Source organism: Brachycentrus maculatus, unplaced genomic scaffold (assembly GCF_059751285.1).
Source record: "Brachycentrus maculatus isolate JH-2025_06_01 unplaced genomic scaffold, ASM5975128v1 h1tg001662l, whole genome shotgun sequence".
In the NCBI taxonomy this organism is placed as follows: Eukaryota; Metazoa; Arthropoda; class Insecta; order Trichoptera; family Brachycentridae; genus Brachycentrus; species Brachycentrus maculatus.
In genome coordinates this window covers 27259-54102 of record NW_028282272.1, presented here as the reverse complement: position 1 = coordinate 54102, position 26844 = coordinate 27259, and the positions used below count along the sequence as shown (strand labels likewise).

The following is a 26844-nucleotide window of genomic DNA, read 5'->3' as shown; positions in this document are numbered from 1 at the left end:
TATATAAGCTGGGACAAGATGGCCATTGTAAGGTTTTAACTCCTGATTTATTCAAGTATTCATGTAAAGATACTTATCACCAAAACTTTACTTTCTATCTAGTTTCATACCAACTTTTATTATTTTTTTTTCTTATGTGTTTGTAAATTACTCAAATCAAAAGTAAAATATTACAACTCCAATTATGTTTCTCAATTTAACTGTTATATCTTTCCAGAATTCAAGATGTTTTTCACAAAACTTATGGTATTTTTGCTCTTCGGAGCCTCCTGCGTGTACCTGGATGTGATAAATGTACCAAAGGATCCTGAGAGATTCAGGAGATTCCTGACTGAATCTGTCGACGGGAAATTTGATTGTAAGTACCCTTAACAAATAAAATGGATAACTAATACAACCAATGAATGATGAGGAATATATGGTGTATATATATATACGATATACTTGTATACGATCATAATGAGACATTACTATATATCATTAGAATCATAATTGTCCATCAAACCTCATCCATGAGCTTTTTTCTCTCCCTCCTTCCCTAAACTCACTTTTTCCTTTGCCTCCCTTATTATCATCAATTTGAAATTTATTTATTGTGTTTTTTTAATGTTCAAGCACTCTTATTAGAAACAGCTTTATATGGTATCAAACGTTTTGACGTAATATCACTAGTCTGTTTTTGGTTGGTGGGAAGATATTGCTTTTTAGCAATTTTCCCAATGTACTTATTTCATTGAAAATGTTGTTTTAATTTATTAAAAATGGATAGATTTTACCACAAAGTGGCTGCTGAATCTATTATTAAAATAATGTCTCCATGCTGTAAATATTAATAAAATTATTTAAAAATACAGCTTAGTTATGTTTTTATGTATCTACACATTTACGTATTTTTCCTTGTTTTCTATAAATATAATTAAATGAAATTTGATTATACCATTTGGGGTCGCCGTACTTACTATGAATAATATTTCCTCTTGTGATGAATCGGTACATAAATTTATTTTAAAATATAATTAACGAGAAATTTCAATTATAATAAAACATAAAATAAAATAAATGAGGCAAATGAAGTTGGAAAACATACAGAAAATTAATGAGGAAAATTTGGCATTATAAAGTATTTTAAACATTGTATAAAAGATGATCGAATGGAGCACTTTAGCTAAAGAAAAAGAATGCAAGGCTTAGGAACAATACTTTAAAACAGCGTTGTATTTCAAATTCCGCTATATTCATGGAACTTGCCCTCTGATCCATATCGACCAATCAAAGAGCGGGGATAGGGTAAAAATTAAGATGACGTCACTATCGGGTTGTGTCTTGTGTTTTTTAAATACTGAATTTTTTTTAAAAAATGGGAAAATTCCCTATTTCATAATATTTTATCTAAAGATAGACAAATCATTGAAACATAAATGTTACCCGGGGAATTTTGATTTTTTTGTAAAATCGACTTACATGGATCTGGCGGACTTTGAAAGTAGGCGACTCATATAACTCGTTTATGTGCGATTGTTTTGAAAATCTATTGTATTGTATTCGTTTTTAATTACTGTTTTACTTAGTAAATACCACTTTTTTTAAAAATCTACTGTGGCACGTGTTTCGATGCATTCCGCATCATTTTCAGACACCGTATGTCATTTTACTAAGTAAAACATTTAATAAAAATGGATAGATTTTACCACAAAGTGACTGCCGAATCAATTAATGAAAGTATTGTATTAATTCCATTGTATGATAGTGATTATTTCTGTAGATGATTTTTATTCGCGTATTCTTAATTGTTATTTCGCATATATTTTTTTAAATATTGTTAAAGATATTAGCAGTAAATAAAATAAAAGAAAACAAAAAAATTGATACATCAAATTTATTCCATGCCTTTAGCATCGATCAACGGTGACATATTGGAATTTATTAAAAATAAAATTAAACATTGAATTTATTTCAATTATTAAAATATAAAAATTGAATTTATTTAAATTATTGTATATTAAACAAGGAAATTACTTCAATTAATAAAAAATCAACATTGAATGAATTTCATGCCTTTAGCTTCGATCAACGGTGACATGTCGCTCACTCCTTTCAAGAAGGTCATAAATCAAAAATCGACAATTTTCAGTTGTGCATGTTTTTGAAATGCCCAAAAAATGTACTATATCCCAGCAAAAGATGCATATTTTTAACTTTATAATTACCCGCTACAGGGCAAAAAGTGTTGTTTTTGCATTTTGAATAAAAGGTATTGTTTAATAATTTTTTTTAAATATACTAAATATTTTTCAAATGGAGAAAAAACCTTCAGATTATACCTAAAAAGATCTGTTGCACAGTAAAAAGTTCCATAAGTGGCTTGATATTTATTTTTAATGCATTGTGTTATATTTTTAAACTCTAAAAACGTTCTCCTGAAAAATCACGTTTATTGATTTATGACGTTCTTGAAAGGAGTGAGCGATATTGGAATTTATTAAAATAAAATTGAACATTGAATTTATTTCAATTATTTTAAATTAAACACTGAAATTACTTCAATTACTGAAAAATTAAAATTGAATTTATTTCATGCCTTTAGCTTCGATCAACGGTGACATATTGGAGAGAAGTGGCAAGTTTGAAGGGGATATTGTCCTGACTCAGAATCAGATAGACGCCTTGGTGGACGACTACTCCGGGAATATCAACAGGAACGCAATGATCAGCCCGTCAAAGCTCTGGACGTCGAAGACTGTATATTACACTATTGCCAGTACATTCAGTAAGTTTAATTTTTAACCTTTTCATTTTTTATCTAAAATCTGAAAATTACACGTGGTCCGAAGCGGGGTACCAAAAGACGACAGTACATAGGTGTATGGAAATTGTAGTACTCAGCTCGCAACAAGTATCAACTCGCCGCCATCTACGAGTCATACAGTATCGAACAGATTAATTGAAACAAAACTTTTTTTGTCGTATTTTCGTAAAAAGTTTTGTAAAATCTTTTGTTTATTTTTATTTAACAACAGTAACATATGTTAAATAAAACAATTAAAAGATATACATTGAACAAGCCAATTAAAGTTTAGCACAGAAACATAAAGATTAGTACAAAATATTTAGTGTAGATCTAGTAAATCAATGAATGTGTGGGTGTGTGTGTGTGTTTGTGATGTTGATTATTAGTTATATCACAAATAATATTTAAAACGGTCTCCTTTGGGGTCCATCAAAGATTTTACTCTTCTTGGCATCTATTATATAAGGTTTTGGCACGTGGATACCATTTTTTCGCCTCGAAACCATACCTGAATTATGAACAAAATGAGCTTTTCCTCCGCAGTGCAATCAATTTTAGAGAGTCGATTCTTACAGATTGCCGATAGATTTTCAATTAGGTTTATGTCAGGCAAAATTCTTGACCAGTCCAACACAGTTCATTGTTTTTGTGTGAACAATTTCATAATTTTTTTGGATTTGTGGCAGGGGGTTAAATCCTGCTCATCGTGTGTGACTTTTATATGTAACTTGACAGTGACGAAGCACATACTGTATTTTTTTACACAAAAGGAAGATGAAATTCTGCGCATTCTAGCATTTGGGTGTCTAAAATGTACTAATTCTATCACACACTTGATTTTTAACCCTTTAGATGATATACTTAAAGTTCTTTGTTTTACATTATAAAGATTCATAAAATGTAGTTAGTTAGTTAGTTAGATTTCATCTTTTTTTTGGATTTGTGGCAGAGGGTTAAATTTTGCTCATCGTGTGTGACTTTTATATGTAACTTGACAGTGACGAAGCATATACTGTATTTTTTTACACAAAGGGAAGATGAAATTTTGTGCATTCTAGCATTTGGGTGTTAAAAATGTACTGATTCTATCAGACACTTGATTTTTAACCCTGTAGATGATATACTTAAAGTTCTTTGTTTTACATTATAAAGTTTCATAAAATTTAGTTAGTTAGATTTCATATTTTTGTTTTAGATTTGTGGCAGAGGGTTAAATTTTGCTCATCGTATGGGACTTTTATATGTAACTTGACAGTGACGAAGCACATACTGTATTTTTTTACACAAAAGGAAGATGAAATTCTGCGCATTCTAGCATTTGGGTGTTAAAAATGTACTGATTCTATCAGACACTAGATTTTTAACCCTTTAGATGATATACTTAAAGTTCTTTGTTTTACATTATAAAGATTCATAAAATGTAGTTAGTTAGTTAGTTAGATTTCATCTTTTTTTTGGATTTGTGGCAGAGGGTTAAATTTCGCTCATCGTATGGGACTTTTATATGTAACTTGACAGTGACGAAGCATATACTGTATTTTTTTACACAAAGGGAAGATGAAATTTTGTGCATTCTAGCATTTGGGTGTTAAAAATGTACTGATTCTATCAGACACTTGATATTTAACCCTGTAGATGATATACTTAAAGTTCTTTGTTTTACATTATAAAGTTTCATAAAATTTAGTTAGTTAGTTAGATTTCATATTTTTGTTTTAGATTTGTGGCAGGGGGTTAAATCCTGCTCATCGTGTGTGACTTTTATATGTAATTTGACAGTGACGAAGCATATATACTGTATTTTTTTACACAAAGGGAAGATTAAAATCTGCGCATTCTAGCATTTGGGTGTTAAAAATGTACTGATTCTATCAGACACTAGATTTTTAACCCTATGGATGATATACTTAAAATTCTTTGTCTTATATTATAAAGTTTTGTAAAATGTGCCATAAAGTATTTGCAAAAAACATTCAAGAAAAAATATAGATTTTTAAATGCTTTTTTTAGCTGCCGCTCAAAAAACGTCTATCACCTTAGCCATGCGTAACATAACTAGTGCTACTTGCGTCAAATTCGCCGTAAAAGGAGCTTTGACCAAGAACTACGTTAGCATAGTGGTAAGTTTGATTTCTCTATGGTATTTTGGTTTGAAAATTCGTACAAAATTACATACCTCCAATGAAGTGAATGGAGTCTGCCTTCGTAGTGTAATGGTCAGCATGCTCGAGTACCGCGCTGGAGGTCCCGAGTTCGATTCCCAGGGAGGTCCAAAAAATATGAATAAATACTAGAGTAATTTTTTTCACTCTAGTATTCATTCAATACTACCCTGGACTGGCGCCTGAAGCGGAGGGCTGATGATGGCTTCATGTGTTGATGATCAAGATAACACTGCGTTTATATGATGCAGTGCCCTATGCACCATTGGGGTGCAGATAAGGGTTTAAAGAATGAATGAAGGAGTTAAGCCCTTAACCTTATCCTTACGGTGCTGAAAAATTCTGCGTGCACCGGTGATATTTATTTTGTATACCATATTCAAATGTGGTTTAAAAACGGAAAAATATGAAAGTTCCTAAATGTCGTTTTCATTATCCGATTGCGTAAGACGCACTGTGTACTACTGGCGCAGTAAACACGCTAAGACCTAACCACATTCAAGTATTTTAAATGCTCAATTTTGCCAAGTTTACCTCGTTCTTCCTATGCTTCTATTACCAACCACATTTGGCTGATAAATTTTGTTATACTATTCATTCATCGTTTATTCGATTCGCATGCCCAAACCATCTCAACACACCCTCCGTAATTTTATCGATAATGCTTATCACAGCCTTGCATCACCTTTTTATATCACTATTCGAACATCGTTCATACAATGTTTTGCGGCACATTCTTCTGAGAGATCGCATTTCGACTGCATTCAGTCTACTTTCATTGCTATTTTGCCAACTCCAGCCTTGATTTCCATACATTAGTGTTAGATCCAGGACTCCGGTTGTGTACTGCCAGTTTTGCTTTCGATGATATGTTTTTATTTGCTATAACTGATTTTAGTGCACCATTTACTCTGTTCCCGACATTTTCTCTCCTTTCTATATCTTTATCAATCTTTCCATTAGGGTTGGAACCAGGAATTCATTGTGTACCTACTCCAATGGTATTTTTATATATGTTGGATATTGTTTTTTTCTGTTATTTATTTATTGGAAAATCAACAGAATATTTAACATAAATTAATAAAATTTAAAAATAACTTTCCAATTAGTCTCTAATTATTACAGGTTTTCACTTAAGTAACTTAAAAATAAAAATAAACTGTCATCTACATAAAAGTACAAGTATATAATAAACTTACATTACATGTTTTTATCAAATAATAAAATTTTTCTTTATCAACTAGTCAAATAGACATCAAAAATATTTCTCTTAAACGTATTAAAAGAATCATTATTGATGTCTATTTCACAAAACATTACACTGCACATATCGCAGGGTCGATTTAAAAATGAATTTTGGTAGGATTTGGTGTGCATTTTAAGGATTTTAAATAAAGTTTTGTTTCTGGTCTGGGCTCCCGGGACTCTAAAATTGATTAGTGATAAAAGCTTTAGGCAATCTACATAAGTAATTAAAATTTTATATGGGAAAATAAGGTCAGCAGTGTTTGTATTGTATGTTTATAATGGTGTCGATATTTGTGTGATTTAGAAAACCAATCCTGGGTGTTATTCGAACGTAGGAATGACAGGTGGAGCTCAAATCCTCAACTTGGAGAACGCCTGCATTACTGCCACTGGTGGAACTATCATCCACGAGTTGTTACACGCTCTTGGCTTCTACCACATGCAGAGCACACACAATAGAGATACTTATGTATCAGTTGTTTGGAATAAAATTATCCCAGGTAACGTTCACATATCGCTCACTCCTTTAAAAACAATTTTCAGTTGTGCATGTTTTCCGAACGCCCAGAAAATGTACTACATCCCAGCCAAAGAGGCATACTTTTAACTTAATATTTACCCGCTACAGGGCAAAAAGTGTTTTTTTTTGCATTTTGAAGAAAACGTGTTATTTAATTATTTTTTTAAATATACTAAATATTTTTCAAATGGAGAAAAGACCTTGAGGTTTTACCTTAAAAGATCGGTTTCACAATAAAAAGTTCAATAAGTGGCTTGATATTTATTTTTAATACATTTTGTGATATTTTTAAACTTTCTCCTGAAAAAACAGGTTTTTTGATTTATAACGTTTTTGGAAGGAGTGAGAGATAAAATTTGTTAATTTTTTTACATAAGAAGAAAATATTGAAGTCTTAGTATGTTTTTTTTGCATCCTAGCTTGGTTGATGACACCAATGTCCTTTATTTTTTTAATCATGTATGATACCACCTTTCGTGAGAGTTCCTTACGTACTATCACGGATCCAATATAGGATAATATATAATTAGATTATAACCAATATTTTTAGCTTTTCCATATTATTTTTATTTGACCAGCGACCGGGTTTCGTCGTTACTGACATCGTCAGACTGGAGTCGATTATGTCGATGATGATTTAGTCTGATGATGTCGGTAACGGCGAAACCCGGCCGCTGGTCAAATAAAATAAAGTGGAATAGCTAAAAATATTGGTTTTAATCTAATAATATATTAATATGCAATTCCATCACGAAGTGTCAGTGGATAATATGAATCTATTCAATATAGAATAGGTCCTCACCCGGGCTTCTGCAACGCGTCCCCAACTGTTGTCTTGAGAGAAGTCTACTTCCGTAGCATCGGAATATTTAGCTCTTTCTCCTTCTCTCTACGTTATATCTTCTTCTCTCTCATGTAACGATATGTGCCTGATAGACGTGATACATCCTTGAAATTTCATTCTCAATTCTCGAATGCCGATTATCGATTCGCCGCTGAAGAGGTTTTAACCCTTCAGTGCATGACTTTTTATATTTTAAATAAAATAAAAATCTATTGTATCAGAGGAAAAAAAATAAATAATGAAAAACATTTAACAAGGAAAAATCTAGATCCTGCTTTTGTATCAAATTTGCATGACATTTTAAATTTTAAATAAAATAAAAATCTATTGTATCAGAGGAAAAAATATATATAATGAAAAACATTTAACAAGGAAAAATCTAGAAAATACTTATGTATCAAATTTGCAGCGACATGAAATGTTATGATATATTATGATATATTGATATGGTTTTAACTTTTGGCTATGCAAAAAAATTGATACACGATGCAGCAAAGGGATTTTTAAAAATGCATAGTTTGATTTTTAGGGAAAGAAGGGAATTTCAACAAGTATACGTCCACACAAGTGACAAACTACGACGTTGCTTACGATTATGGCAGCATCCTTCACTACTCAGTCTATGCTTTTAGCATCGACGGAAACAGGACTATGATCCCACTACAGGTATTTGACACAAATATATACAGTAGCGAGCAGTCAAATCTTTCCAGTCAGAAATTATCAGTTTTTTTACATAATGTTTTTTTCTTGTTGTGATTTCATGATAGCTTTTCAGTTGAAATTATAAAGCAACACTTTTTAAAGATGATGTACCAAAAAAAATGCCAATTTAGCTCCCAAAAATATTTTTAACATTATTTTATAGTTAATTTGTTGATTTTAGATTAGTACCAGCTTACCTTACTACCTAAATGTAATTCCTACCCAAGTCAGTAGTACCTAGCTTACCTCACTACCTACCTCTACTGCCTACTATAATTAATTCTTTATTAATGCCACTGCCTAAAGACAAACTATCATTAATGTTGTTTAATAAGCCATATATTGCAATGGATATAGGTAAAATGACTAAGCTGTATCCTGTATTTGTTAGGAAATATGACCTCAAGGCAGAAGAGATTCCGACTGTCGAAATAGCGATCCGGTGTCTCGTATCTCTCTATGCAAACAAGAGTATAATATAAACAAGATCATTAGATTTTTTTCAATCACACACATGAGAAACGCCAGTCTCTCATGTGTGTGATTGAATTAAATTATCTGGTCAAATTATAAGCTTAAATGATAAAAATTAACATTATATTTTCTGGCATTTCTCATGTGTGTGATTATAATCCAGGATTTGGACCTCACATACCAATAAAAAAGTTTCTGCTTAATAAAAAGCTTCTTTTCATCTCACCAATAGATGTCTCGAATATAGTTCTAGTTATTCAAAAATAATGATTCAAAATTGGTCCATATATATAGAACTTCCATGAATTTGAGTAGTGTGGTTGTCAGTAATGGGTAGAATTGGTGAATGTCACAGTGTGTAAAGTGATCACTCAAACCAGACTATGACGGTCGTCATCCCCGTAAATGCCCAGACTTTCAAATTCTTCTTTATCTTTGATGACATTTAAAAAAATAATATGAAAATGACTCCTGTAATGTGAACAAGTATTTGGACAAGTATTGTGAACAAGTATTTCGACACACTTAAAATGTTGTAAGATCATATCCACTGCAATAGGGTATTCTGTCTGTTATAAGGGATATGTTTTAATGAATTCTTCAATTATTTTGCAGACAACTACGTTGACCATTGGCCAACGCATCAAAATGAGTGCTGGAGATGCCAGGAAACTCAACAAGTTGTACTCCTGTCCAGGATTCGTGTGAAGAAGAGGATTTTCTCCACAGTGAAAGTGTTATATTATAAAAAATACAATACAATAAATAATACCAAAAACCAACTTTTGTCAGTCGTAACTTTGGAGATTGAAATTTTATTCTTCTTCATCATCTTCTTCTTGGTGTAGGCCCTGTGGCCTGTTTTTAAGAGGAATTAGCCTTTTACGATGTAGATTCTCAGCTGTCAATTTATCTCTTTGGTGGTCTGCAAGGAAAACTAATTGATTTATATAATTATTTATCGCTAACATTTTTAATGTTCTGCATTTGTAATTTAATGAAAAGGTTATTGATTTTGATTTTAATAATTTATCGGAAATGTAATATATGATAATATAAGCACTTTAATTCATTAAATTTTCTTTTATTTTTTTATGGACACCTGATATAAAAAATCACAAAACTAATATATATTAACCGGATCATATTGTAAGCTTGCCATGGATCTTCCTCGAAAGACATCTAGAGGAAGACCAAAAAATTCATGGATGCTGCAGAAAGATAATATGATTCAAAGGCATGATCTAGGTGACGCTGTCCATGATAGAAGGACCTACAACCTGAAGACACGGAGAGATGACCTCATAAAAAAAATAATCCAAAAACCGTTTTTATGGTTTTTCTCAATTACGGAAAATGTTTTTTATGTAATAATAATAAAACCCTTATCCACACCCCAATGGTGCATAGGGCACTGTGTCATATAAACCCAGTGTTATCTTGATTGTTTACACATGAAGGAAAGGTACCAGTCCAAGTAAAATTGAATAAATATTACAGTGAAAAAATCACTTATATTTATTTTACCCCCCTTGGGAATCGAACCCGGGACCTTCAAAAAGGTAGCCGAGCGTGCTGACCATTACACTACGGAGGCGGACTAAGTTTTTAATATTAACCTCAATTTTTTTTAAAGACAAATATTTACGTTTTTATTATTTACAAAAATACTTTAATTTCATATTATTTCTGTGAACCTAGGCGGCTCATTATAAGAATTAGGTATCAAATTGTGGTAGAGTGGGTTCGAACCTAGAAACTCTGACTAAAAAGTCCGCGACACTAGCCACGGGACCACAACCCGATAAAACGATGATTAAAGTCATTGACGATAGACCTTAAGAACCCAAAATCATGTGCCCATTTTGAAAGCTGATTAAAGTCATTCATGAGTTCCAAAAATTCGAGTGTTTGAAAATAATGAGTAGAATGGTGAATGTTGCACGTGTGTAAAGTGATCAATAAACCAACCTATGTCAGGTTAAAAGCCTTGTAAATTCCCAGACTTCCATATTCTTCTTCATGTTTGTTGAGATGTCAGAATGCATTATCGATAAAACTCAGAAAGGTGTCTTGAGATGGTTTGGACACGTGGAATTAATAAGCTAAACTGGCAGTGCACAACGGAGTCCTGGTTCCAACTCTAATGTATGGATGTGAAACATGGAGTTGGCAAAAGAAGGATGAAAGTAAACTGAATGCAGTCGAAATGCGATCTCTCAGAAGAATGTGCGACAAAACGATGTATGATAGATGTGCGAATAGTGAAATAAGGAAGGAATGCAAAGCTGAGATAAGCATTATCGATAAAATTAAGAAAGGTGTGTTGAGATGGTTTGGACATGTAGAACGAATGAGTGAGGAAAGAACGGTTAAACAAATTTATGTGGCGAATGTGAGTGAAAAAAAGAGCAGAGGAAGACCGAGAAAAACATGGCACGATCAGGTATGCCAAATACTTGAAAGTGGTCAGGTTAAGAGTCGTAACAATCGGCGGGTGGGTAAACATGTACAACTGCAATTTTGGTTCTGTTCCCGATTTCTTCATTTCTTATATCGTAGTCGTACAGGAGAAAGTGGCCTACTAACAAAACGTAAAATGTTCAGGAAGGCCATTTAAGTCATTTTTGCTTGGCAAGAAAATAAACATCGATGCAGTTAGTCATTTTTAACAAGTCAATATATTATACTTCCAAGTTTAAATTCCTTTGGGATTTTTTTCAGGGCAATATTAAGCTAGTAAGATATCAAATGGTAAAGAATCATGTTTTTGTAAAAAATGCACTTGGTCACTTTCTCCTGTATGACTACGATATCTTAGGGTCTCCAACTTAAAAATATTAGGTCCATCTTGTTATGGTTATTTTTTTTTATTGTTTTACTTTCATATTTTTTAAAATACATGAATCATTTTAATGTGAAATGGGGCATACTTCCTAGAATTTGCCGAGTGTCCTTCGAGGTACATTTTTTTATTCAATTTTTTTTTACAAAATACGTATTTAAATAATACAAAATAGTTGGTAAATATACAAAACATTTCAAATATAACGTTTCTACCTATCTAATAAAATACATACTTGTGTTTAGAGAGGGAGTTCGTTTTACATTTTTTTTGTAAACAAAGTAAGTTAAAATACAGTAAATTAAAAATAAACAAAATAAATTAAAATAATAAAAAAAATATTCATTATTATGGAGTCTAGGTAGGGATGAGTCTTATATGTTTTTTTAAATTTAGTTTTACAGGTTTAATATTTTTTTATAGATTTGAAGCTTTCCGGAAGTTTATTAAGGTTTTTTTTACCTACGTACGTATAATGATTTAACGCTGCTCTTGTTTTACATCTGTGCAATATTAATTTTGTAGAAAATCTAGAGTTGCGTGAATTTTGCACTTCAGTTGTTTTTTCTTTGAAAGGTTTAGTACATGGACCCATCTTTGGAAACTACTGACTGTATAATGGTTTATGTAACCACGTGCGTCATGAATGTGACGCACGTGGTAAATAAAACATTAGAAAAAATAAGTTTTTAATACCTACTTAAATTTTCTTTTACTTATTCGAAAAGGGGAAAAAGTGAGAATTATATATAAATATATATATATATATATATATATATATATATATATATATATATATATATATATATATATATATATATATATATATATATATATATATATATATATATATATATATATATATATATATATATATATATATATATATATATATATATATATATATGTGTGTGTGTGTGTGTGTGTGTACTTCTAATCCCCATCCGATGGTGTATCGCGTGTTATCTTGATAACATATAATCAGATGAAGAAAAGGTGATCAGCCCTCCGCTTCAGGTACCGGTCCAGCAAAGCTGGTTTATGTGATCACTTTACACACGTGTATCATTCACCAATTCCACCCATTATTGATAACCACACTACTCAAATTATCTATATCGTAGTCATAAAGGAGAAAGTGACCAAGTGCATTTTTTTACAAAAACGTGTTATTTACTATTTGATATCTTACTAGCTTAATATTGCCGTGAAAAAATCCCAATGGGATTTTTGGAAGAATAATATATTGACTTGTTAAAAATGACTAACTGCATCGATGTTTATTTTTTTGCCAAGCAAAAGTGACTTAAATGGCCCTCCTGAACATTTTACGTTTATATATATGACTACGATATATATGAACCAAGTTCGAGACATTGTTCTTGAATCATTCTAATTTCACTTGAGACATCTATTGGTGAGATGAAAAGAATCAATGTTACATGTGTGTAAAGGGATCACATAAACCATGACGGTTGTCAGCCCCGTAAATGCCCGGACTTCCATATTCTTCTTCATGTTTGATGAGTTATCAAAAAATAATATGAAAAATAACTCCTGTAATAGGAGATAATCCAGATTTGTGAACAAGTATTTGGACACACTCCAAATGTTGTAAACTTTTTTTTTCATCAAGGATAGATATTGTACATTGATCTTTGTTACTCTCATCATATAAGGTTATAAGGAAAATGTGAAAATTAATGTATTTATAATGTGTTTCGATTATTATTAAAATTCGGCAAAAATTGCGTATTTTTTTTCATTAATTTATGTTAAGTGGTTTTGCATACTTAAAAATATATCAATGCGTTGGTACAAAAAAGGAAAATCACATTAACCCGAAGAAAAGAACTTCATTCAACGCTTTACTAAGAAAACATATGAGATATTTACAAAATAAGTGTTTATCTAGTATTATATTATTATTTTTTGACACCTCATCAAAGATGAAGAAGAATATGGAAGTCTGGGCATTTACGGTGCTGACGACCGTCATAGGCTGGCTTAAGTGATCACTTTACATACGTGTAACATTCACAAATTCTACCCATTATTGACAACCACACTACTCAATTTCTTGGAAGTTCTATATATATGAACCAATTTAGTAACCTTGTTCTTGAATCACTAGAACTTCACTCGAGACATCTATTGGTGAGATGTAAATAAGCTTTTTACCAAGCAGAAACTCTTATATTAGTATGTGAGGTCCGAATGCTGGATTACAATCACACACATGAGAAACTTAATGCTCAGACTTCCATATTCTTCTTCATCTTTGATGAGATGTCTAAAAATAATATGCAAATAACTCCTGTAATAGGAGATAATCCAGATTTTATGAACAAGTATTTGGACACACTGAAAATGTTGCAAATGTTATATTAAATTATTAAAAATGTAATATGTACAAACATCTTAAATCATCTTCTTCTTTTTTCACTTTATTTAGGACTATGTCCTGTCACTGTCCGGTCCGCTCCAGGGAGGTAGAAGACCAGCTATCTCTCCAACGTTTAGGTGGTCTTCCTGGGGGTCTGATCCCGCTTATGCTGCTGTCCGCTGCTATCCTCACCACTCGATCCAAACTCGCTCTTCCCACACGATTTCTCCAGAAATGTCTTCTTTCTCTTCCCCAACGCACAACATCTTCAGCATCGCAGATTTATCTTATTTCAGAGTTTCTTACTCTGTCACGAAGAGCCTGCAATAGGTTGTAGAGTCTTCATTTCGGATGTCCTAAGAAGGCTTTTTGTATGAATGTTAAAATCAACTGATTTTTAAAGTACTTAATTGTATTTTATTGTTTTATTTATTGTTTCAGCATTAACTTTGTGGTAAGACATGTTACAATGATTAAAGAAAACACTTGTTTTATACCACTTAAGTTTTATTAAAGACAACATGTTTCAGAAGTAAAACTTCCATCATTCAGGTCTGTATAATAACTTATTATTATTATAATAGTTATTTTAATAGCAGGACGCAGAAGCGTAGGTAGATCCCAGACAAGATGGTCCAATGACACTAGGAAAGTGGTGGGCCTGCACTGGAAGAGAGTCGCGTCCAACAGACAACTGTGGAAGTCCAAGAGGAAGGCCTTTGTTCAATACTGGACACAAGAAGGCTAAAGTAAGTAAGTATTGTTAAATGTGCCGTCGACACTAGAAAATCCAGTGACCACATTATTTAAAATTTAAATTATAAATATCTTCTTCTTTTTCTAACCGCACCCCAAAGTAACTTCTAACTTCTTTTTCTATCCGCACCCCAATGGTGCATAAGGCACTGCATCATATAAAGGCAGCGTTATCTTGATTGTTAATACATGAAGGAAAGGTGTTCAGCCCTCCGCTTCAGGTACCAGTCCAGGGTAATTTAAAATATATATTGATAAAGATTGAAGTGAAAAATTAACTTATATTTGTTTGACCCCCCCCTTGGGAATCGAACTTAAGACCTCTAACACATTAAAGAAAGGTGTTCAGCCCTCCGCTTCAGTTACCAGTCCAGGGTAATATTGAATAAATATAAGGGTTAAAAAATCGATTATATTTATTTGACCGCTCCTGGGAATCGAACCCGGGACCTCCAGAACAGTAGCTGAGCGTGTTAACCATTACACTACATAGGTGGACATTTAAAAAAAAATATATGTCTATGAAAAATAAATAAATATATGAAAATGTTTAATATAAAACTACTTCTTGGTTAAAACATCTTTCGTGGCAAAAGGGTTGATTTTTTTAAAATAAATGGCTTAAATTTTTTGGTTGAATTGTTGCATGGAAATTTTTTTTTTTTCCCGCTTATGCAAAATAAATTCAGTATAAATACGGAGCAAATTTGGAAATGAATTATAATTTCAATCTCTTCAGCAGAAAGGTAAGACAACTAAACTTGTATTTACATTTTTTTATTTTTAAATAAACTCATCACCTGAAATTTATTATTGATTTGGCAGTCACTTTGTGGTATTATCTATCCATTTTTAACTGAGATTTTACTTGGTAAGTACCACTATTTCTTATAATCTATCGTGAAACGTGTTGCTATGTATTCTGCTTTCAAATACCGTAAACATAAATACAGTATTTGAAAATGATGCGCATAGCATAGAAACACGTGTCACAATATAATTTAAGAAACAGTGGTTTTATCTCCTGAAATTTATTAAAATAATTGTAAAAATTTCTTGTTAAATTTTTAAAATATCTATTATATATATATATATATATATATATATATATATATATATATATATATATATATATATATATATATATATATATATATATATATATATATATATATATATATATATATATATATATATATATATATATATATATATATATATATATATATATTTATATATATATAAATATATATATTTATAAACATATATATAAATTTATATTTATTTATTTATATATATATATATATATATTTATATATATATATATATATATATATATATATATATATATATATATATATATATATATATATATATATATATATATATATATTTATATATATATATATATATATATATATATAAATATATATATATATAAATATATATATATATATATATATATATATATATATATATATATATATATATATATATATATATATATATATATATATATATATATATATATATATATATATATATATTTATATTTATATATATATTTTTTTTAACAATAGATATTTAATATTTGGTAGTTAATGAAATCAATGTAATTTTACATGAAAAGACCTTTTATGATCCTGAATATTTATATGTAGGTAGGATAGTAAGGATAGAAAAGGTAAATGCGAAAAATAAATCACAAACACCCAAACCAATCGAAAATAAATCTATACCCAACAGATCCACGACGCCTGTCTAATTTAAAATTTTTCCTTTTACAGAAATCAAAATGATTTCCCCAAAAATCGTGATATTTCTGCTGTTCGGGGTGTCCTACGTGTACCTCGATGTGATCAATATACCTTCTGATCCTGAGAGATTCAGGAGGTTCCTTACTGAATCTGTGAACGGGGAGGCCGACCGTGAGTATTCCTGATATCCTATATCCTATCTTTACTGTTCATACATAATCCTTGAATCTAAAGAAAAGTTCATCTTTGACATACCAAAATGACTTTGCAATACCAAAAGATTCTAACAGAACTTTGAATATCTGGGAACCAAACACTCCAATTGTTACCTTTTACATACATAAAAATTTTAAGACATTAAAATGCTGACAAATAAATTAAACGCCTTGTATACAATACATATTAAATAATTAAAAAATCTCTTTAAATAATAATAATAAATTTAATCACTCATTAACATAAACAATAGTCTCTTTCCAAGCACAAGAGCTTATATATATATGTGACGCATAAGTTTCCATCTGTGTTTACTAAATTAAGCATATTTGTAACTATGACACACTCAACATGTTGGAAATAAAGTTATACCAATAGCGATCTCTGTGCTAACTACGAATATATTTATTTGAATTATTAAAAACAAAACATTGAATTTATGAAATGAATCATTGAATTTATTTCAACAATTGTAAATTAAACTCTGAAATTACTTCAATTAGGTACTGAAAAATTAACATTGTATTTATTTCAATTATTGCAAATTAAACACTGAAATTACTTTGATTACTGAAAAATTAATACTAATTTTTTTTCAATTATTGTAAATTAACACTGAAATTACTTTAATTACTGAAAAATTAATGTAGAGTTTATTTCATGCCTTTAGTATCGATGAGTGGTGACATATTGGAGAGAAGTGGCAAGTTTGAAGGGGATATTGTCCTGACTCCGAAGCAGATAGACGCCTTGGTGGACGACTACTCCGGGAATATCAACAGGAACGCAATGATCAGCCCTAGCAAGCTCTGGCCATCAAAGATTGCGTACTACACTATCGATAGTGCATTTAGTATGTATCGTTTTAAACCCATCAATAACTCCTTGAATCAATGGTAAAAATAGCTGAGGACATTGGTAGGTACAATGTATCAAGCTAGGACACAAAATGCCGAACCCTTTTCTAGTGGAACGGAAGGCCCCTTGACGACAGTCAGCAGTCCGGCTTCTTCTGAGAAGTTTAACGTGGTTTATTCCTAGCAATGAGCAACTGCTGAGAGTACCTGATTGGCCTACACTAGATTATCCCTCCTGTTTCCAACACAGATTGAAATAAGATATGTTTAAGCTAGAATAGTGATGGACATTAAAAACCAAGCTAGGACAAAAATGACGAACTCTCTTCTAGTGGAACGGAAGGTCTGTTGATAACAGTCAACAGCCCGGCTTCTCCTGAGGAGTTTAACGTGGTTTCCTCCCAGCAATGATCAAATGCTAAGAGTTTTGATTGGCCCACACTAGATTATCCCTTCTGTTCCCAAAACAGATTGAAGGTAACATATGTTTTCAGCTAGAAGAATCAAAAATCCACTTAATGATATTAACCTTTCACATACCTTGTACCTTGTAAGCAAGGTCAATAATAAATGCAACTTGCATCTAAAAAAAAACCTTTTTCTCGTGGAACAGAAGGCCTGTTGACGACAGTCAACAGTCCGGCATCTCCTGAGGAGTCAAACGTGGTTTCCTCCCAGCAATGTGCAAATGATGAGATCTTCCTGGTCCACACTAGTTTATCCTTCCTGTTCCCAACACAGATTTAAATAAAACATGTTTTTATTTAGTAGTATAGCGATGGGCATAAGAAATCAAGCTAGGACAAAAAATGACGAACCCTGTTCTAGTAGAACGGAAACTCTGTTGATAACAGCCAACAGTCCAGCTTCTCCTCAGGAGTATCTCTTCATGGTTTATCACCTGTCTGATGATGTCAGTTACGCCGAAACCCGATAGCTGGTCAAATCAAATTTATGTTGAAAAAAACTATATGTTCGTTTTTTAATTATTTTAAAGACATACTTATTTTTTGAATTTTTATTTTTTTTATATTTATTTCTTAAGATAGCATATGTCACAACTAATATAAACTATTATTCACTTAATTTACATCAACTATATATATTTACATCTCCTTACAGCAAATCAAACATTTATTTTCAAACTCTTTCAGACTCTTTTCATTCTTCATACATTCAGGCATCTCATCATACATACATTTTATTTACATTTTTAACTATTCTTTTACAGCTGCCGCTCAAAAAACTCTAATTTTAGCAGCGATGAAAAACATAACCAGTGCTACCTGCGTCAAATTCACCCAAAAAGGCCTTTTGAACTCCAATTACATTCAAATTGTTGTAAGTATGAAATCATATCGTTTATCATATTGTGGTTCAAAAGTTCAAAGCGATCAGCAGGCTCGGCTATGGTACTGAAGGTGTCGGGTTCGATTTCCTAATTGAAGACCTACGCACCGGATAGTCTCAAGAATAAAAGATGTGGGCATGTTTTCACATTAAGGGTATATGTGGTAATAATATAAAAAAATCTAACTTAAAAATAAATAAATAAACCATATCACATCCTATTTGTTTTGTAAAATATCAAATTGGAAAATGTGTTTATCATTCATCTGTCAATTTTATTTATTTATTTATTTATTTACACTTCATGAACATAAAAGATACATTAGCGGACTTAACGCAATATATTCCAACCATCCAAAAACAGACTAGTGATATTGGTCAAAACGTTTGATTCCATGTATAGCTGATAGCAATCTCGTATCTATTATACTTTATATTAATTTTCTCATTTGAAAAGTCGAGTTGTTGTAAAAACATATCACCGGGAGGGGAAGGTTAACCTAATATACAAACAAAAAATAGAGAAAAAAATGTAAACTGTTTTACGATTATATTAGAATTAACTCTTGATAAAATGATAAATGAAGGAATGGGTAAATCACCCATTCCTTTATTTTGCCTTTGTTCTTATTTATATTTTTTTTTTTTAATTGTAAATATATTGAATATTGAAGGCATTAACATTGTGGATCATTTTGAAATATTATTTTGAGAAATAAAAAGACTTTGTTTTTTGATGCCCTCACATTTTTATTAACCAACTAGTTTCGGCAACAACATGTTGCCCTCTTCAGGGTTTAATTTATCTTGTTTTGAATATTGAAAGCATTAACTTTGTGGATCATATTGATATATTATTTCGAGAAATAAAAATACTTTGTGTTCTGATCCACTCACATTTTTATTTAACCAACTAGTTTCGGCAACAACCTGTTGCCCTCTTCAGGGTTACATTTATTACTTACATTATAAAAATGTGAGTGGATCAAAACACAAAGTATTTTTATTTCTCGAAATAATATTTAATTTATCTAGTCATACATTAAACCCTGAAGAGGGCAACATGTTGTTGCCGAAACTAGTTAGTCAATAAAAATGTGAGTGGATCAAAAAACAAAGTCTTTTCATTTCTCAAAATAATAACTTTGTAAATATTTTTATCGAATAGGAATATTAGAAAAACGCACTATGACGAATTGGAATATTAATTATAACATATTGTGAAATGAAAAAAAATAAAAAAATAAAGAGGAATAAAACATGTTTTATATCAAGTCGAGATACCTATAATGCTGACTGTGTTACTTATGGTATCTATATTATATGTTGTAGAAAACCAATCCTGGGTGCTATTCAAACGTAGGGATGACAGGTGGAGCTCAAATCCTCAATCTTGAGAACGGCTGCATTACTGCCACTGGTGGAACCATCATCCACGAGTTGTTGCACGCCCTCGGCTTCTACCACATGCACAGCACCCATGACAGAGACTCTTTCGTGACAGTTGTTTGGAGCAAGATTATCCCAGGTAACACCATATGCATCGAATCTGAAAACATTTGTTTATACAAAGTAGTTTTTCAAGATAGGAATGATTATTCCTATCTTGTGCCAAATTTAAACAGAAAATAAGAATACGCTTGTCATATCACTTACTCCTTTCAAGAACGTCATAAATCAAAAATTGTAAATTTTCAGTTGTGCATGTTTTCGGAATGCCCAGAAAATATACTATATCCCAGCAAAAGAGGCATATTTTTAACTTAATATTTACTCGCTACAGGGCAGAAAATGTTGTTTTTGAATATTGAAGAAAATGTATTGTATAATTGTTTTTTTTAAATACACTAAATATTTTTCAAGTGGAGAAAAAACCTTCAGGTTTTACCTAAAAAGATCTGTTGCACAGTCAAAGTTCAATAAGAGGCTTGATATTTATTTTTAGTACATTGTGATATATTTTTAAACTTTAAAAACGTTCTCCTGAAAAATCAAGTTTTTTGATTTATGACGTTCTTGAAAGGAGTGAGCAATATACGGACCCTTAGGAATATAGAGCATGCCTAGCCAACCTAAATAGCATCCCGTGCCGCATCGATGACTTAAAATTTTTCGAAAAGCCGCATACAGACATTATATAACAACTTTTTTATAACAACGCTTATCATACTTATTGATTTTTTGTAAGTACGTATTAAGAATAATTTGTTTATTGTTTCGGCATTAACTTTGTGGTAAGACATGTTACAATGATTAAAGAAAACACTTGTTTTTTACCACTTGAGTTTTATTATAGACTACATGTTTCAGAAGTTAAACTTCCATCATTCAGGTCTGTATAATAACATAATACAGACTTTATTCACATTCATTAATTATATTGACTTCATTTACTTCTGAAACATGTAGTCTATAATAAAACTCAAGTGGTAAAAAACAAGTGTTTTCTTTAATCATTATAAATAATTTGAATGCGCAGGTAACTAGAAATTAAAATCATAATTAAGGTAATTGTGAATTAAGAAAACATTACTACGACCAGAAGTGAGTAGAAAACATACCAAAAAAAACAAAACATGAACAAACAAAAAATGTTTTGGTATAGTAATAAACATTTCAAAAAATTTAAACTATCAAATTTATTAATAAGGACACAAGTCAAACAATATTAAAAATTTTATTTTAAAAAAAAACAATTTATAAATGACCGCTCAGTTTGAGATTTGAGTTTCTCTTCGGTTAGGTACTTAATTTTTATAAATCTATTTCAATATTTTTTTTAACAAAATGTTATTTGCTGGCGTTTCTCATGTGTGTGATTAAAATCCAGGATTCGGACCTCTTAAACTAATATAAGAGTTTCTGCTTAGTAAAAAGCTTCTTTACATCTCACCAATAGATGTCTCTAGTGAAGTTCTAGTGATTCAAGAACAAGGTTTCTAAATTGGTTCGTATATATAGAACTTTTAAGTATTTGAGTGATGTGGTTGTCAATATGTTCTTGAATCACTAGAACTTCACTAGAGACATCTATTGGTGAGATGTAAAGAAGCTTTTTACTAAGCAGAAACTCTTATATTAGTATGTGAGGTCCGAATCCGAATTGGTTCATATACATACATAGAACTTCCAAGAATTTGAGTAGTGTGGTTGTCAATAATGGGTTGAATTGGTGAATGTTACACGTGTGTAAAGTGATCACTTAAACCAGCCTATGACGGTCGTCAGCCCCGTAAATGCCCAGACTTCCATATTATTCCTCATTTTTGATGAGATGTCAAAAAAATATATGAAAATAACCCCTGTAATTGGAGATAATCTAGATTTTGTGAACAAGTATTTGGACACACTCAAAATGTTGTAAATAAATCTATTTCAATAGTTCAAGTTTCACACTTTGACTGGTTATTGCGTTAAATTGGCCATGCTGAAGAGCGTGCGAACGGATATTGTTCACTGTTTTTATAACAACATGCATGACTTGGCTCATAGAATACTTGAGGGCATACATTTTGTTGATGTATCAAACCGTGTATCACAAATATATCACTGGTTTAAAAACATATTCTTTATACATGGCCGCGGGCCGCACGTAAGGGCGTCGCGGGCCGCGGGATGGCCACCCGTGGAATAGAGGTTTGGTGCTAATGTGGGACAACTATAGTAATAATTATAATAAAAGCCTTATCCGCTGTACTACCCTTAAACTGCAGTGAAATATTTTTCTTAATGTAATAAAATAACAACTATGTGTAGTTTTTTCCACGTGAATGGTTTTCTACATGAATGGTTTTTCCCACATGGAAAAAAAACTACAAAGTTGTTATTTTATTCTATAAAATGCAGTTTCACCAAGAAATGTCAGCTCAAAAGTTTGTCGTCAAATAATCAATTATACCTTTATTTATACAATTATACGCATAGGGCACTGCGTCATATAAACGCAGTGTTATCTTGATCGTTTACGCATGAAGGAAAGGTGATCAGCCCTCCGCTTCAGGTACCAGTCCAGGCTAATATTGAGTAAATATAACAGTGAAAAAATCACTTATATTTATTTACCCCCCCTTGAGAATCGAACCTGGGACCTACAGAACGGTACCAGTGCGTGCTGCCCATGACACTACGGAGGCGGAAAAAATAACTGTAACTATACTAATTTTACATTTTTTTTAGGTAAAGAAAGTAATTTCAATAAGTATACTTCCACTCAAGTGACAAACTATGACGTTGTCTACGATTACGGTAGCATTCTTCACTACGGGCTGACTTCATTCAGCATTGACGGGAACAAGACTTTAGTACCACTACAGGTAGATATATTTATTTTTTCTTAAATATTTTTCGTAGATACTTTGTGTCACATTTGATAAACTTTATAAGATAAAACTACTTCATTTTTAACCACTTTTTTTGGTACTTTTCTCCAACCGGTTTCGACAATCGCCTCGTCAACATAAGGGTCAAACAAGTACATGTTTAACCCTGATGATAACAAGGTTCTTGTCAAAGCCGGTTGGAGAAAAGTACCAATAAAAAAGTTAATAACATTTTTCAATTAAATTTAAACCCTTATCCGCACCCCAATGGTGCATAAGGCACTGCATTATATAAACACAGTGTTATCTTGATCGTTAACACGCGAAGGAAAGGTGATCAGCCCTCCGCTTCAGGTACCAGTCCAGGATAATATTGAATAAATATTAGAGTGAAAAAATCACTTATATTTATTTGACCCCCCCTCTAGCCGAGCGTGCTGACCATTACACTACGGAGGCGGACAAAAATGTTAATAACCTGGTTGTTTTATTTTATAAACTATATATTTATGATTATTTATGTTATGATTGGTGTACGTATGATGTCTTCGTTGATATGACGAGGGTGAAAAGCTAGATGGTAAAACCATCACCAAGTTTCTAGAAGCGCCCCAATGTTGGCCATGAAAGGAATAAATAGTTCGTTTAGTTTAGTTTATTAGTCAGCTAGACATTGGGTGGCATAGGCGCCTCCACAACCCCAACCAGCACAGCAGAGAGACACAGAACAGTGCCAAGGCATTTGCAAAAAATGTTCAGTCATCGCATTTCCTACTCAAACACTATTCTATTACGGATCTCTATCACAAGTTGTGATTTTTTTGAGCTACCACAGTCCTAACAAACTATGAACAGAAAAAAACAACCCAAACTCACCTAGCACAAAATCATAACTAAGACATTGAAACATAATGCAGCACTTTACACAACAACAATATACCCTTACGATGCAGCACATTCGTACATATCGACGTGCCCTACGTAAAGTACTCTTAACTACATTTTTGTCGATTTTGAGATATTTGGTGTATGTTATCAACTGACCGTTATCTACAAATTTAAAAAACAAAAACAAAAAATAATTACGCCTAGTTTTCAGGCGTTTAAGACGCAATCTACATAGAGTTTTCAAAATGAACTGAACTCCTAAAACGCTAACTACTTAATTTTGACAAGGCATAAAGTTTTAAAACGATTTAATACATTATGTTATCGTATTTTAAAATGTATAATGCTAGTTTAGAATTTCAGATAAAACCGTTAATTAATAAAAAAAATACGTTGAAAAAATCTTCTAAGCTGTCTCCTGTAAAGTAACAGATTTGCAGATAGAGTACTTTACGTAGGGGCCGTCAATATGTACAACTCTCGATCCCTCAGTTCACCAAAATAATATAAAGAGTATAATATAAATAACATCCCCATCATCGCATGAAATTGTTTTGTACATTAAGGGAATGTTTTAATTTCTTCTTCTTCATTATCCTTCTGTTGAATACAAGCCTCTGCTGTATCCTTCCATTTCCTTAGGTCGGTTGCTGTTTGCAGACAATTTCTACCCCTCACAGCGACTATGTCTCCAGATCATATTTTTAAGGTCATCAAACGACTTTTTAATCTCCCAAGGTCTATCTAAAAAAATGGTCCATAGTATCCGCTATTTTGGTTCTGTTCCTGATCTCTTCTTAGTTTATCCCTCAGGCTTAAACTTAGCATGGATCTTTCCATGGTATGATGTTATTATTATTGTGTTTTAATATAATTTTCAATTACTTTGCAGACAACTACATTGACCATCGGTCAGCGCATCAAATTGAGTGCTGGAGATACCAGGAAAGTCAACAAGCTGTACTCTTGTCCAGGATTCGTGTGAAGAAGATTAATCTCTTTACACAATAAAGTGTTATATCACGAAACATACAATACAATAAATATAACGAAACCTTATTTTTAGTAGAATGAAATCAAAGTCAGAGAAACGATGTAATATCATCTTAAGATATCGGTTAGTGTTAAGTGTATTTATCTTTGGGAGTGATGTCGGCTAGTCACAAATGTACTTACTTATCTTCGGATGTGATGTCGGCTATTCACAAATGTATTATCTTTGTAAATGATGTCGGCTTATCACAAATGTAGTTACTTAACTTTAGATTTGATGTCGACTAGTCGCAAATGTACTTACTTATCTTTGGATGTGATGTCAGCTAGTCACAAATGAACTTATCTTTGGATATGATGTCGCCTAGTTACAAATGTCCTTGTTTTATAACGCTTGACATTTCCAACTGTATAATATCATTGATTTTAACAAAGATTGATATATTATTATAATCTTCTTTTACCAATCACTCCACAAAGTCATTTTTATGCACTTATTTTCTATGGTTTTTAAATATTATGTGTCATTTCTACATAAAACTACTTTTAATTTTTATTATATTTTAAATATTATACACATTGTGTTGATTTTAATATTTTTTTATGTATTTCAAAGATTTTGCATTGCCAGCATTTCACAGAGATTTTTATATTGTTGTCTTTAAAAAACAACACTTATGGTATAAGGTTATTAAAAATATTTTTTAAATCCTTGTAATTTATTGTATTTGTAAAAATAGTGAAAATATACACAATTACTATGAAATCAATTGTTTTATTTTTTTTTAAATTGAAATATAATTTTACTCATACAATTTTGTTTTTCATCTTTTTGAAAAGTGAAAAAATATATTTTTATTTTATTATTTAATATTAATAAATAATTATTTTATTATATGTGTAGATAAGAAACACATGTCACAATAGACTGTAAGAAATAGTGGTAATTACTAGGTAAAACTTATTATTTATGACATCTCATCAAAGATGAAGAAGATGAGATAAGTGATCACTTTACACATGTGTAACATTCACCAATTCTACCCATTATTGACAACCACATTACTCAAATTCTTGGAAGTTCTAAATATATGAACCAATTTCCAAGTGAATCAAGAACAACATTGTTCTTGAATCACTTGAAAATTGTTCACTAGTACTTCACTAGAGACATCTATTAGTGAGATGAAAGAAGCTTTTTACTAAGCAGAAACTATTTCATTAGTGTGAGGTCCGAATCCTGGATTATAATCACACACACGAAAAACGCCAGAAATATCGTTTTAGCTTATTATTTGACCAGATATTTTATTAATATTTGGAGATATCCAAATTTGTGAACAAGTATTCCTCACACTCAAAATGTTGAGTAAAATTAAATTTTTCAATAAAGTTTATCGACTCTACGATACATTTTCACTTTCACTTTCGATTCCAACACTCGGTTTCTTGTCTTTTACAATATTTTTTGCGTATTGACGTCTTTGATTTAAATTGTCATTAGATCTCAATAATCATGTATTTTTCCTTAAATGTTCGATGATCTGTGTTAACCATTAAAAAATCCTAACACAATAAGATTAAACAAATATTATTCAAACAGTTATTTCATTCATTGATTCTGCAGTCATTTTGCCGTAAAATCTATCCATTTTTTATTTAAGTTTTTCCTTATTAAATACCACTATTTCTTAAAAATCTATTGTGACACGAGTTTCGATGCATCCCGCATCATT

At 31.3% G+C, this 26844-nt stretch overlaps 2 protein-coding genes across 2 annotated transcripts; both read left to right on the top strand.

Annotated features, from left to right (window-relative positions):
* Nucleotides 1-221: 221 nt before the first annotated feature.
* On the top strand, nt 222-9818 carry LOC148298740 (zinc metalloproteinase nas-4-like). Its single transcript, XM_088276674.1, has 6 exons — nt 222-358; nt 2585-2767; nt 4799-4908; nt 6503-6698; nt 8092-8228; nt 9357-9818. Exons 1-6 carry the CDS (start codon nt 226-228, stop codon nt 9447-9449), a joined length of 852 nt encoding a protein of 283 aa, XP_088132800.1. The 5' UTR covers nt 222-225; the 3' UTR covers nt 9450-9818.
* Nucleotides 9819-16519: 6701 nt separating this feature from the next.
* Nucleotides 16520-25872, top strand: LOC148298739 (zinc metalloproteinase nas-4-like). Its single transcript, XM_088276677.1, has 6 exons — nt 16520-16656; nt 17372-17554; nt 18790-18899; nt 20241-20436; nt 23085-23221; nt 25008-25872. The coding sequence occupies exons 1-6, from the start codon at nt 16524-16526 to the stop codon at nt 25098-25100; spliced, it is 852 nt and encodes a 283-aa protein (XP_088132803.1). The 5' UTR covers nt 16520-16523; the 3' UTR covers nt 25101-25872.
* Nucleotides 25873-26844: the final 972 nt, after the last annotated feature.